This window comes from Zingiber officinale, chromosome 9B, assembly GCF_018446385.1.
Source record: "Zingiber officinale cultivar Zhangliang chromosome 9B, Zo_v1.1, whole genome shotgun sequence".
In the NCBI taxonomy this organism is placed as follows: Eukaryota; Viridiplantae; Streptophyta; class Magnoliopsida; order Zingiberales; family Zingiberaceae; genus Zingiber; species Zingiber officinale.
Genome location: NC_056003.1, coordinates 52,889,680 through 52,903,291, shown reverse-complemented (window position 1 = coordinate 52,903,291; position 13,612 = coordinate 52,889,680). Strand labels below are relative to the sequence as shown.

General features: G+C 38.8%; 1 protein-coding gene across 1 annotated transcript; it reads right to left on the bottom strand.

Moving 5' to 3' along the window:
* Positions 1–6,796: 6,796 nt before the first annotated feature.
* On the bottom strand, positions 6,797–9,970 carry LOC122023011. Its single transcript, XM_042581112.1, has 6 exons — positions 8,632–9,970; positions 8,340–8,491; positions 7,619–8,250; positions 7,272–7,553; positions 6,919–7,183; positions 6,797–6,802 (listed from the first exon to the last, which is right to left on the bottom strand). The coding sequence occupies exons 1-6, from the start codon at positions 9,968–9,970 to the stop codon at positions 6,797–6,799; spliced, it is 2,676 nt and encodes an 891-aa protein (XP_042437046.1).
* Between the last annotated feature and the right edge of the window lie 3,642 nt (positions 9,971–13,612).

Genomic DNA, 13,612 nt, shown 5'->3' with positions numbered 1-13,612 from the left:
AATCTCTCTATTTCTTCATCATGGGTATTAGATACCGGATGTGCTTCTCACATTTGTACTAATGTACAGGCACTGAGAAATAGCAGGACATTGACGAAGGGCGAGGTGGACCTACGAGTAGGCAATGAAGCACGGGTTGTTGCTGTTGCTGTAGGAACTTACTATCTATCTCTGCCCTCTGGGCTTGTACTAGAATTAGATGAATGTTGTTATGTATCTGCTCTTACAAAGAACATCATTTCAGTTTTTTGTTTAGACAAGAAAGGTTTTTCATTCATAATAAAGAGCAAATGTTGTTTCATTTATTTAAACGATTTGTTCTATTGTACTGCACCTCTGATGAATGGACTCTACATTCTAGACTTAGAGAACCCAATCTATAACATAAGTACCAAAAGGTTCAAGTCAAATGAAATAAACCGAACCTATCTCTGATATTGCCACTTAGGTCATATAAATGAGAATCACTTATCCCAGCTGCATAAAGATGGTTTGCTGGACTCATTTGATTTTGAATCATATGAGACATGCGAGTCATGCCTACTAAGCAAGATGACCAAGACTCCCTTTAGTGGACACAGTGAAAGAGCAACTGACTTGTTAGGACTTATACATAGTGATGTATGTAGTCCTTTCAATGTCACTGCCAGAGGTGGTTATAAGTACTTCATTACATTTACTGATGACTTCAGTAGATATGGTTATGTGTATCTGATGACACATAAGTCACAATCCTTTGAAAAGTTTAAAGAATTCAAGAATGAAGTACAAAACCAGCTAGGCAAGAGTATTAAAATACTTCGATCAAATCGAGGTGGTGAATACCTTAGCCATGAGTTTTGTGACTATCTAGCTGAGTGTGGGATTCTATCCCAACTCACTCCTCCTGGAACACCACAGTGGAATGGTGTATCCGAAAGGAGGAATCGTACCCTATTAGATATGGTACGATCTATGATGAGTCACATAGATCTTTCTATATCTTTTTGGGGATATGCTCTAGACACAGCAGCCTTCACACTTAACCGTGTTCTATCCAAAGCTGTGATAAAGACACTATATAAGATATGGACTGGGAAAGATGCTCAGATGTCTTTTATGAGGATTTGGGGTTGTGAGGCTTACGTTCGACGTCAAGTCTCGGACAAATTGGGACCCAAATCCGATAAGTATTATTTTATAGGATATCCCAAGGAAACGAAGGGATATTACTTCTACATTCCCAGTCAACACAAAGTGTTTGTGGCTAAGACTGGGGTATTTCTAGAAAAGGATTTTGTTTCTAGAAAAACTAGTGGGAGTACGTTCGATCTTGAAGAAGTTCAAAATATGGACCATAGCACTGAAGCCTTGATGAAAGTTAAACTGGAACCACAAAGTGTTGTGGATGATGAGATTGTTCCACAAGGAGTCGAGGAATAACAACCAGTTTAAGTAGACCTACCTCTTCGCAGGTCTGATAGGGTACGTCGTCAGCCTGAGAGATACTCATTTCTCTTGCCTGACCATAACGACGTTATGCTCGTTGAGAATGAGCCTACCTCCTATCAGGAAGCTGTGATGAGACCAAATTCTGAGAAATGGCTAGAGGCCATGAGATCTGAGATGGAATCCATGCACACCAACCAAGTATGTACTTTGGTTGATCCACCTGAAGGCGTCAAATCCATTGGGTGTAAGTGGGTCTTTAAGAGAAAGACTGACATGGATGGACATTTGCATACCTATAAGGGTCATTTGGTAGCTAAAGGCTTTAAGCAAATTCATGGTATTGACTATGATGAAACCTTTTCTCCAGTAGCGATGTTTAAGTCCATTCGGATCATGCTTGCTATTGCAGCATACCACGATTATGAGATCTGGCAGATGGATGTCAAAACCGCGTTTCTGAATGGAAACTTGCTTGAAGATGTGTACATGACACAACATGAGGGTTTTGTAGATCCACTGCATACTGGCAGAGTATGCAAGCTGCATAAGTCTATTTATGGACTAAAGCAAGCTTCTCGGAGCTGGAATCTTTGATTCGATGATGTGATCAAACAGTTTGGTTTCATCAAGAATGAAGATGAACCATGTGTCTACAAGAAGGTTGTTGGGAACACAATTGTCTTCCTTGTATTGTATGTGGATGACATACTACTCATTGGAAATGATATCCCTTTGTTGCAATCTGTAAAGACTTGGCTGGGGAATTATTTCTCAATGAAGGACTTAGGTGAAGCAGCCTATATTCTAGGCATAAAGATCTATAGAGATAGATCTAAGAGATTGCTTGGCCTAAGTCAAAGTACATATATTGACACGGTATTACTACGGTTTGCCATGCAAAATTTCTAGAAAGGATTTCTGTCGATGTCACATGGTGTGAGTCTTTTGAAGACTCAAAGTCCCTCTTCTAGAGAGGAGAGAGACCGCATGGATAAGATCCCTTATGCTTCAGCCATAGGATCTATCATATACGTCATGATATGTACTCGTCCAGATGTTTCCTATGCTTTGAGCATGACGAGCAAATACCAGTCAGATCCAGGTGAGCATCACTAGATAGCAGTCAAGAATATCCTTAAGTAGTTGAGAAGGACTAAGGAATATTTCTTGATATTTAGAGGCGATGGCGAGCTAGCTGTAAAGGGTTACAGTGATGCCAGCTTCCAAACTGACCAGGATGATTATCGATTGTAGTCTGGGTTCGTGTTTTGTTTGAATGGTGGTGCTGTGAGCTGGAAGAGTTCGAAGCAGGACACAATTGCTAATTCTACAACAGAGGCTGAGTATATTGCTGCATCGGAAGCAGCAAAGGAGGCAGTTTGGATCTGCAAGTTCATTATTGAGCTTGGGGTGGTTCCTAGCATAGCCGATCCTATAGAGCTTTCACTACAATAAAAATGATTTTTCGCGGCATGCAAAATCACCTTCCGCGGCGCGCAATGCACGCTGCATAGTTTAAAGCTGTTGAAAGTCATTAGTATTGGCGGCGTGCATTGCACGCCGCGGAAATAACTATCGACAGCATACTATGTATGCCGCGGAAATAACTATCGACGGCGTGCATTGCACGCCGTGAAAACAAACTAGCCACAGCAAGCAATACACGCTGCGAATATTATCAAGAATAATTATCCATAGCATGCGATGCACGCTGCGAAAACTATCAAAAACAACTATCCACAGCTTTCAATGCACGCTGCGAAAACTATCAAACACAACTATCCACAGCAAGCGATGTACGCTGCGAAAACTAATAAAAACAACTATCCACAGCATGCATTGCACGCTGTGGATACATGTTTCAACATTGTGCAATGCACGCCGCAAAAACAATCATCAGCAGCATGCTTTGCAGTTGAAAAATGCTATAGCTCCATATCAAACAATCTTGAATTCCAATTTAACAAATACTTCAACAAAATAAACTCAAACCCAAAATGTGAAATTAATAAATAAAACTAAACAGAAAAAATGGCTAAAGATAAAATAGAATAAAAGTCACTAGTTTTTATCATCCAAATAGAAAGATTCAATACAAAAACAAGATGCATAATCTCTCACAAACTAGCTAAAAACTTTCAATCCACAATTTAGTATAATCTATATCAATCACACAATACTATAAATTTAGATAACCATGCGACTGTGCTTCCTATTGCATCATCAAGAAACTGCATTTCCTCATTTGGTCGAATTAGATCAACCTTCTCCACCAAAATCTTGTCAACCCAAACTTTCCAACAAGATCCACCAAGAACAACATGATGCACTTTTGTGTTTGGATCTGTGGACGCAATTCGACCTTCTGCAACAAATAATCCATCAACACACCAATGAAGCAACTTGCATTTAGTATTAGCACGGATATCTCCACGACTCACATTCTTCAAATTTGACTGTAAAAAAACAATACAAGTTATTAATTCTATCATGCCAATTTTTGTAATAATTTTGTAATTTAAAAATGCATATTGTGAAGATATTTACCTGAGCAGTAGCTAAATGTTTATTAACATTATGAAAATCACCAATTTTTTTTGCAGCATCATTGATATCACAATTGCTACCAACTTCGTTCCCAATACCACTACCAATGCCACCACTGCCAACCTAATTTTACAAATAAATTGTGTCAAACAATGGCAACATATAAGTGTAGATTCCAAATTAACTTATTTTATGTATGTTGTTTAATTACTAACCTGTTCTTGTTGATTCTGTTGCCTCATACTTTGTAAAACATAGACTTCATTTCTTGCATTTCTTGTTGAAGGTTATGTACCATAGCTTGGAGTTGTTTAACAGTTTGATTTTGTTGCACAGAAGCTCCAACTTTTGATGGTGTAACTCCAAAGCCCAATCCACGCACTCTACCTCTTGTTTCCTTGCCAAACACAATGCTAATTGCATCATCAGCAATGTTAGTAGTCTTTTGAGATTCTGGTGGACATTCTTGTATTTCTTTCTACAAATAAAAAAGTTAAATTTTAAGAAAATAACAAATTTAAGTTACCCAATTTTTTTCTTATGAGCTTCTTCAAATAAAAAAGACATAAATTTATTACCATTTTCTCTCCAACTGATTGAGTACTAGGTTCCCCATTTTTTTTCTTGTGACCTGAAATCCAAACTTGTGATCTTGTAATTTGTGTATCTGGCGGACTTGTTTTTTCCTTAGATATAGAAATATTAGAAAAAAAAGTTAGAAACAATATTCAATAATTAATTTAAAAGTATTAAAAATAATATTTACCATAATGTGAGCCAAACGAGCATAACCTCTCCGGCTCATCGTGTGATTGTGATCTTGTTTTTCTCGCATTGCTCTAAATCTCGCACTCTTTTCCTGACATTTACCAAACAAATCAAGACATTTATTTTACATTTAGCATTAATAAGACATTTATTACAAGTATTTTTAGTCATCATAAATCATAGCTACTGCTCATTCATGTTGTCTAAAAATCATAGCATTAAATCATAGCATTCCAAAGAAACCAGACATGAACTCAAAAAGAGAAAACCCCCTTTTATCCTCAATATATGTGAACAGGACAAAATGATCACGTCAATGAAGAAATAATAGGATTGCAATATGCAGTAGAATTACAATATGCAGTAGAATTCTAAATTGCAATTAACAAGATTGCAATATGCAGTAGAATTACGTCAATATGCAGTAGAACCACATAAAGAATTCATTGTAATCACGTCAATGAAGAAATAATAGGATTGCAATATGCAATTTAATTACAATATGCAGTAGAACCATATAAATAATTACAATATGCTGGGTAGATTTCTTAGTCATGACAAAAGCTAGGTCCATTTCTTAGTGTTGCAACCACGTCATTGGTACATATAACAAATGGTGAGCATACTTCATTTAATAATAAACATCTATGCATTAAAATAAATGGCACACTATACTTGACAAATGCACTGGTATAGTGTGCGAAGACCTCACACCCCTGGTATCCACCTCAAAATCCACTCAGATCACACAAAACAAAACAAATCATACAAGAATAGCCCATTGATTTAAGCTTATACATCTCCTTCAAAAAACTAATTAAAGTTAATAAATACTTACTTGAAAGGTAGTTGATAGTGTCTTCTTCACAAACAAGTCCCATTGATTTTGCTCCATAAATTCAGGCTTCAAAAGATTGAGATCTCGTGAAGCCGCTCGACCTGTATTAACTTCTCATACAAGTATTTGCAATTTGGATTTTCTATCACGCCACAATTTAGCTAACTTTTGAAAAATTACTTTCTTTTCCCAATCTTCAACTTTATAATTCAGCTGTACATTAATAAACATGAAAATATATATACATTTTGTTATAGAAAATGGAAATGAAAAATGTAGTGTCTGAAGATATTACCTGAAGACAACTCCACATCCTATCCTTTACTTCTTCACCTATTTCATTCCATCCATCCAATGTATATGGAACAAATTCCTTAATCATGCACCCTAGAAAAGAAGCATACTTTACCGAATTATCTCCAATCGGTTGTCCTAACTCATTACGCTCCAACTCTTTGCACTTGTCTTGGCCACTAACCATTTTGAGTTTGGACGGACCCCTTCCCTTTTTCTTATGAGGTTTGTCATCATTAATTTGTTCTTCACCATGCAAATCATGTGATGCTATAGTTTCCTGTAAAATAACAAAAATATATATTGAAATGTACAAGTGTAGTTTATTTACTAAAACTAAGATTTTTGAAAGAGTAAAATATCACCTGAATTTCATTTGGAGATGCTAAGCTATGCTTTTTGCTCTTTTTGCCCATCTTTTTGAATGCTATATAATGAATTGATCAAACATATAATATGACATAATGAATATAAACAAACACAGTAATTATGTAGACAAATATATTGCAACAGTAATATAGAATTATATAAATTGAGAAGAACATTTATCAATTGAAATAAATAACTATAAAATCTACATCTCAAAATTTCAGTCATGTCTCAGTCACATCAATTCCCTCACACTCATTCCTTGCATATGGTTCTTTCTCGGTAATGTTAATTTCAAGTTGGGACACGTCAAGAGGTGTTGATGATGTATAGGCATCTGCTTCAACCACATTCATGTTATAAATACCTCGAGGCGGTGCTTTTAGCAACACATACCAATTTGATTCATCATTGTCCCTAGAATAGAATACTTGCTTGGCTTGTGATGCTAAAATGAAAGGATCATTTTCAAAAGTTTTTAGTCCTTGGTGTAAGTTAACCAGTGTAAAGCCATCTTCCATTTTGATACCATTTCCATGATTGGCCCAATCACACCTAAAAATAGGTACTTTGAAAGAATAGTAGTCTAGTAAAATAATGTCTCGTATAACTCCATAGTATGATAGTCTTTTTACTGTATGTGAATAATCATTAGCATTGGATTGACAAACAGTATCGGCTTCAATCGAAACTCCACTATCTTGTGTCGACCTTTCAACATCAATTGTGTGGAACCGATGTCCATTTATAATATAACCCGTATAAGATGTAACATGCTTTCTTGGACCATATGCTAGCCATTGAATTCGGCCTGAAGAGTTAAAAGGAACATGTTTTGATAACCATTCAGCAAATGTTTCCATATGTTGCTTTTGTAACAATGTTTCATTACTTGAGAAACGACTATCTGTTTGTTTAAGCTCCTCGATGTGCATCCTATTGAAAATCATTGAATGTAGATATTAGAATATACAAAATATGTAATACATCAAGACTAATATAGTATGCAATTAATTACACTCACTGCAAGTAAGGTTCAACTTCTGCAGTATTAAACAACACATATCGATGTGCGATTTGCAGCATGTCATCTTCTAAAATCTTTTCTTTTCCTTGAGAAATTGGACGACCCTCCACTAATCCATTATCCAAATCATCATTCCGATTTAAACGAACACCAATATTAGAAGCCTTTTTTATATAAGCGCTACAAAATATCATTCGTTCTTCTGTGAGGTAACACTCAGCTATGCAACCTTCTGGCCTTGCTCGATTCTTCACATACCCTTTTAGTGTTTTCATAAATCTAAATCATAAAAAAAAATTACATGAAAGAACCATTGATAGAAAAACTAAATTATTATTTATTACCTTTCAAATGGATACATCCAACGGAATTGGACTGGCCCACACAAGCGAGCCTCTCTTGCTAAATGAATTGTCAAATGAACCGAGATGGTAAAGAAGGCAGGTGGAAAATATCTTTCCAACATGCATAAAGTTTCAGCAATATTCTCCTCTAGTGCTTCTAAACGATTCCTGTCTAACACTCTTTGACATAATTCATTGAAAAATGAACCAAGCAGAAATATAGCATTACGTGGACCTTTCGGTAGAAGATTTCTCAATGCTACTGATAGCAATTGTTGCATTAGAACATGACAATCATGAGATTTCAGCCCATTAAGCTTACGCTCTTCTAAAGAAATACAGTTACCAATATTTGAGCTATAGCCATCGGGTAACTTTATTTTCTTCAACCTGGAGCAAAATACATCCATTTCTTTTTTAGACAACATGTACGGTGCAGCAGGCAAGTGATATTTATTTTCTCCTTTTTCTTGAGGATGTAATTCTTTTCTAATGTTTAAGTGCATCAAATCTTTGCGAGCATTCACACCATCTTTGGATTTTTTCTTTAGATTTAATAGTGTGCCTATGATATTCTCGCAAACGTTCTTTTCAACATGCATCACATCTAAGTTATGACGTAATAGGAGCCCCTACAAGTAACCATCAACATGTTTCATAATGTTAGTTATGAAAATTTAAAATGGAAAAAAACTAATGAATAGAGTGCAAAATAACTTACACTCCAATATGGCAAATTGAAAAAGATTGACTTTTTCTTCCACTGTTGAATAGATTTTTGCATTTCTTTTGAACTATTTTGTTTCTTCCTCTTTTTCCCCGAAGTATTGACATTCACATCCTTTTTATTTTTACCCCAGTCCTTTTCAATATCTATCATTGCATTGAGAATTTCTAACCCATTCAAAGGTCTAGGTTTCCCTTTTCTTTCTTTTTTTCCATTAAACCACTTCTTTTTCTGACGAAATGGGTGATTAGGAGAAAGAAATCTTCTGTGGCCCATATATGCAAACTTCCTGCTATACTTAAGCCACATAGAACATACGTCTTCCCCACATATTGGCAACCAAGTTTCCCTTTTGTGGCACATCCAGCTAGGTTTCCATAAGCTGGAAAATCATTGATTGTCCACATCAAAATAGCCTTTAGATTGAACATTGACTTGCTGAATGCATCATACGTCTCTACACCTGTCTCCCACAACTCATTTAAATCCTCGATAAGGGGTTCCAAGTATACATCTATATCATTTCCCGGTTGCTTTGGACCTGGAATTAGTAATGTCAACATAAGATTTTCTTTCATCATGCACATCAATGGAGGAAGGTTATAATTTACCAAAATAACGGGCCAACAACTATATCTAGAACTAAGGTCGCCAAAAGGGTTGAATCCATCGGTTACAAGGCCAAGGCGCAGATTTCTAGGATTTGATGCAAAATCTGGCCATTTGTGATTTATTGTATCCCAAGCTACTGAATCAACTGGATGACGCATCATGTGATCTTGACTTTTGTGGTTGGAGTGCCAAATCAACTCTTCAGCTTTTTCTTTTGATTTAAACATCCTTTTAAATCTTGGTATCACCGGAAAATACCGTAGCACCTTTTCTGGAACCCTTTTAAAAACTTTGGTGGTGATTTTGTCCACCTTCCATCTTGATGAACCACACTTTGGACACGTATCCAGATTTTTAAGCTCCTTTCGAAATAGACAACAATCATTTGGGCAAGCATGAATCTTCTCATATCCTAAATCAAATGGTTTTAACAATTTTCTCATCGAGTAAACAGTTTCTGGAAGTGTGTTTTTTTCTGGAAGCATGTCACCTAAGATCTTAAGGAGCTCATTGAAACTATTGTCTGTGTGACCATTAGTAGACTTGTAATTGTATAATGTGACGACTGCTGATAACTTTGTGTAAGATGTGCAACCAGGGAAGAGGGGAGTTTCTGCATCTTCTAATAAACTAGCAAAGTCGTTATCTTTTGCCTCAGACATAGTGTATCCAACCTCTTCTTCTGGCACAAAGGCATCCTTATATAAGTGATATGCCTCTCTACTTTCATCATCTTTCTGAATTTCTCCTGAACTACCTTCACCTTGATATTGTCGGTTATAAGTTTCTCCATGGAAGACCCAAATAGTGTAAGAAGGATCAAACCCCTTAATAATTAAGTGATCGTACACTTGGTCAAATTTCATATACTTTTTGTTTTTACAATGCTTGCAAGGGCATAAGATTACTTCACGTGTTTTGGCATATTTCTTAGCTTGTGTAAGAAATTTTTGTACACCTTCTTCATACTCAGGTACAAGCCTTGAAGGCAAATGTATCCATTCCTTATCCATTTCGTAAATGACCCAAACCCTAACATACAAATATTTCATGTTTAATACAAAATAAGATTTATATATTTATTTAATATACATAAAAGAAAATGAAAGTTGAAAGAAAATAAAATGGGGAGAGTGCAAATTGCAATATTGAAGGTGAAAAAAGGCATATTAAGTGGGTCATTTGCCAAGGTAAGACATATACCAACTAAGTGGGTCAAATTATAAATCATGCATAATGAAATAGAGGACAGATCACAAGAATTGAAACTGGCATGGAACATAGAGCAGATCTACCCATTAAGGAAAAAAATACCACATCACCACCCTTACTGCTCTCACCATAACAGAACCAGGCAAAAACAGAAAACTAAACTACAACATCATTTATAAATTTATCGAAATCGTAGTCATCAAAATAAAAGTTGTCATGAATCAATTAACCCTCTTGAAGACAATGCACAACGCAACAAAATTAATTCCACAAAACCCCCCAAATCTGTTCCAAAAACAAATCGGAGCATCACAGCAACACGAGCAATATAGGGACCCTTACAATCTCCCAAATCTGTTCACAATCTCCCAGCCTACTTGAGAAACCTAAAATTTCCTCAAATCCAAACTCTTATGATTGAAATCAATCAACAAACAAGAATCCTCAGCAACACAAGTTGTAGATGTTCAACATAAAACAAGAAAAACAAAAAGAAATTTCAACCTGAGAAACGGAAGGATCGAAGAAGATGTTTGATTCAGTGGAGAGCTTCGGACGAAAGGGCTTCGGATGAGAGGGCTTCGCCGGAGAGCTCTTCGTCTGAGAGAAGATGGGCCGAGATGTTCGATAGAGAGGATTTAGGGTTGCGGCAGAGAGGTTTTGGCGGAGATAGTTCGCGTGAGGAAGAGGGCTTCAGCTGAGGAGGAGGGCTTCGGCTAGGGCTTCGGTTGAGGAGGAGGGCTTCGGCTGAGGAGGAGGGCTTCGGCTAGGGCTTCGGCTGAGATGGAGGGTTTCGGCTAGGGCTTCGATTGAGGAGGAGGGCTTCGGCTGAGGAGGAGGGCTTCGGTTGAGGAGGAGGGCTTCGCCGGAGAAGGCTTCCACGGAGAGAAGATGGGCGAAGATGTTGGCTGAGAGGAGCTGCGGCAGGGAGGTTCCGACCAACGAGTGAAGAGGTAGTCGCGATTTTAGGCTTTCGGCAGTTCGGGGGAGTTCGGGCGTGAGATATGTTTCGGGCGTGAGAAGATGTTTCGCGGGCAGATAGGATGTGCGGAAAAATATTCGCGGGAGGTTTGTTTCAGCGATAAATTTTTGGTTAAATATTTAGAAAATTTTGAAAATTATTAACAGCGCATATTGCATGCTGCTAATATTTTATAATATTTATTCACAGCATACATTTTTTGTACGCTGTTATTTATATATAAAATAATTATTAATAGCGCGCTCCGCGCGCTGTTAATATTAAATTTTAACAGCGCACTTTGCACGTTGTAGAAAAAAGTTTATTAACATCGTAAATAATATCTATTCAAAGCATTTTTTTTTACGCCATTATTTATATCTATAATAATTATTAACAGCGCGCTCCACGCGCTGTTAATAATTATGTTATAACAGCGCACTTTGTACGCCGTAGAAAGGTGTATTAACAGCATACTTTTTCTGCACGCTGTCATTTATATATATATTATATTATCCGCAGCACACATAATTAGGCACGCCGTAAAAACTATTATTAACGGCATGCTTTAATTGCACGCTGTTGATGATGCGTTGCGGAAAGTCATTTTTGTTGTAGTGTTTATTGTGACAACAATGGAGCAATTACACAGGCTAAGGAACCTCGCTCACACCAGCGGATCAAACACATACTACGGCGCTTCCATCTCATTCGAGAGATCATCGATAGAGGAGATGTGAAAATTTACAGAGTACCCACAGAGGCTAACATCGCTGATCCCTTTGTTAGGATCGATATCGCGGCTAGAGAGGGGGGGTGTGAATAGCCGACCCCAAATCTTCGCGTTTCTTTCTACAAACTAGGGTTAGCGCAGCGGAAATAAAAACAAGAAACGAAGACAAGAAATCAAACCTCAATACGCGTCGATGTAACGAGGTTTGGAGATGAAACTCCTACTCCTCGGCGTGTCCGTAAGGTGGACGAAGCCTATCAATCCGTCGGTGGATGAGTCCCCGGAGAACCGGCTAATATATACTCCTTGTGGGTGGAGAAACCTCGCCACAATAACTCTTGTAACAGCAAGATAGAAGTACACAAAATACAAAGAAGCACAAGACAATATGAATGTAAAACAAACACGCTTGCCTTCTCGTCGACTGGTTGAAGCAGCAACTTCACGAGACGCCTACAACAGCAGGAACCCAGTTGAAGAAGCTCACACGAAGCTTCGGAACTCAACAAAGCTCAAAAGCCCAGCAGCAGCTCAGTAGAAAGAAGAGGAAGAATAGATGAGAACAGTAGCTCCTCAATCCCTTTTATAACCTGCGAAGAAGACACAGAAGAAACTAGCCGTTGCTACCCAACGGCTAGGACGTGGACCGATCAGGCTTCATCCTGATCGGTCCAGGGTTCTTCTGATCGGTCATGGGACCGATCAGGCTCTATGCTGATCGGTCCCCAGACCGATCAGAACGCTTACAGAGAGTTGCCCAACTCTCTGTGCGTATCCTGATCGGTCCCGGGGACCGATCAGAGCTCCCTGTGATCGGTCCAGGGTCCGATCAGCACCCTTTTCTCCCGAACTTCTTCCCTTCTGATCGTTGTTTCCTGATCGGTCTGGAGACCGATCAGATAACACTCAGTAGGCTACTGTTTGGTTACTGATCGGTCACCAGACCGATCAGATAACCCAGTGTATCACTGGATCGATCCACTGATCGATCCAGCTCTTGGTTTTCGCCCAAACCAAGTCTCACGCCTTCCAAACTAATATCCGGTCAACCTTGACCTATTGGTATCTCATGCTTAGCATCTGGTCACTCCCTTAACCTGCTAAGACTCCCCACCAAGTGTCCGGTCAATCCCTTTGACCCACTTGGACTTTTCTCTTCGTGTCAAGTATCCGGTCACTCCCTTGACCTACTTGATCCTCTCAACACCAGATGTCCGATCACCCTTGATCCATCTGGATTTTCCCTTGCCCGGCTTCACTCACCAGGACTTTCACCTAGCTTCACTCACTAGGATTTTCACCTGGCTTCACTCACCAGGATTTCCAATCTGCCCCACTTCCATCTGCCTGACTTCACTCACCGGGGCTTTCCACATCCGGTCCAGAGAACGAGCTACCGAGCCCTCTCTGACCACAGTTCGGAGAATGAGCTACCGAGCCCTCTCCGACTTCCATCCGGTCCAGAGAACGAGCTCCCGAGCCCTCTCTGACCTCAGTCCGGAGAACGAGCTACCGAGCCCTCTCCGACTTCCATCCGGTCCAGAGAACGAGCTCCCGAGCCCTCTCTGACCTCAGTCCGGAGAACGAGCTACCGAGCCCTCTCCGACTTCCATCCGGTCCAGAGAACGAGCTCCCGAGCCCTCTCTGACCTCAGTCCGGAGAACGAGCTACCGAGCCCTCTCCGACTTCCCCATGCCAAGTTTCCATACTTGGACTTCTCCGTGCCAAGTCTCCATACTTGGACTTTTC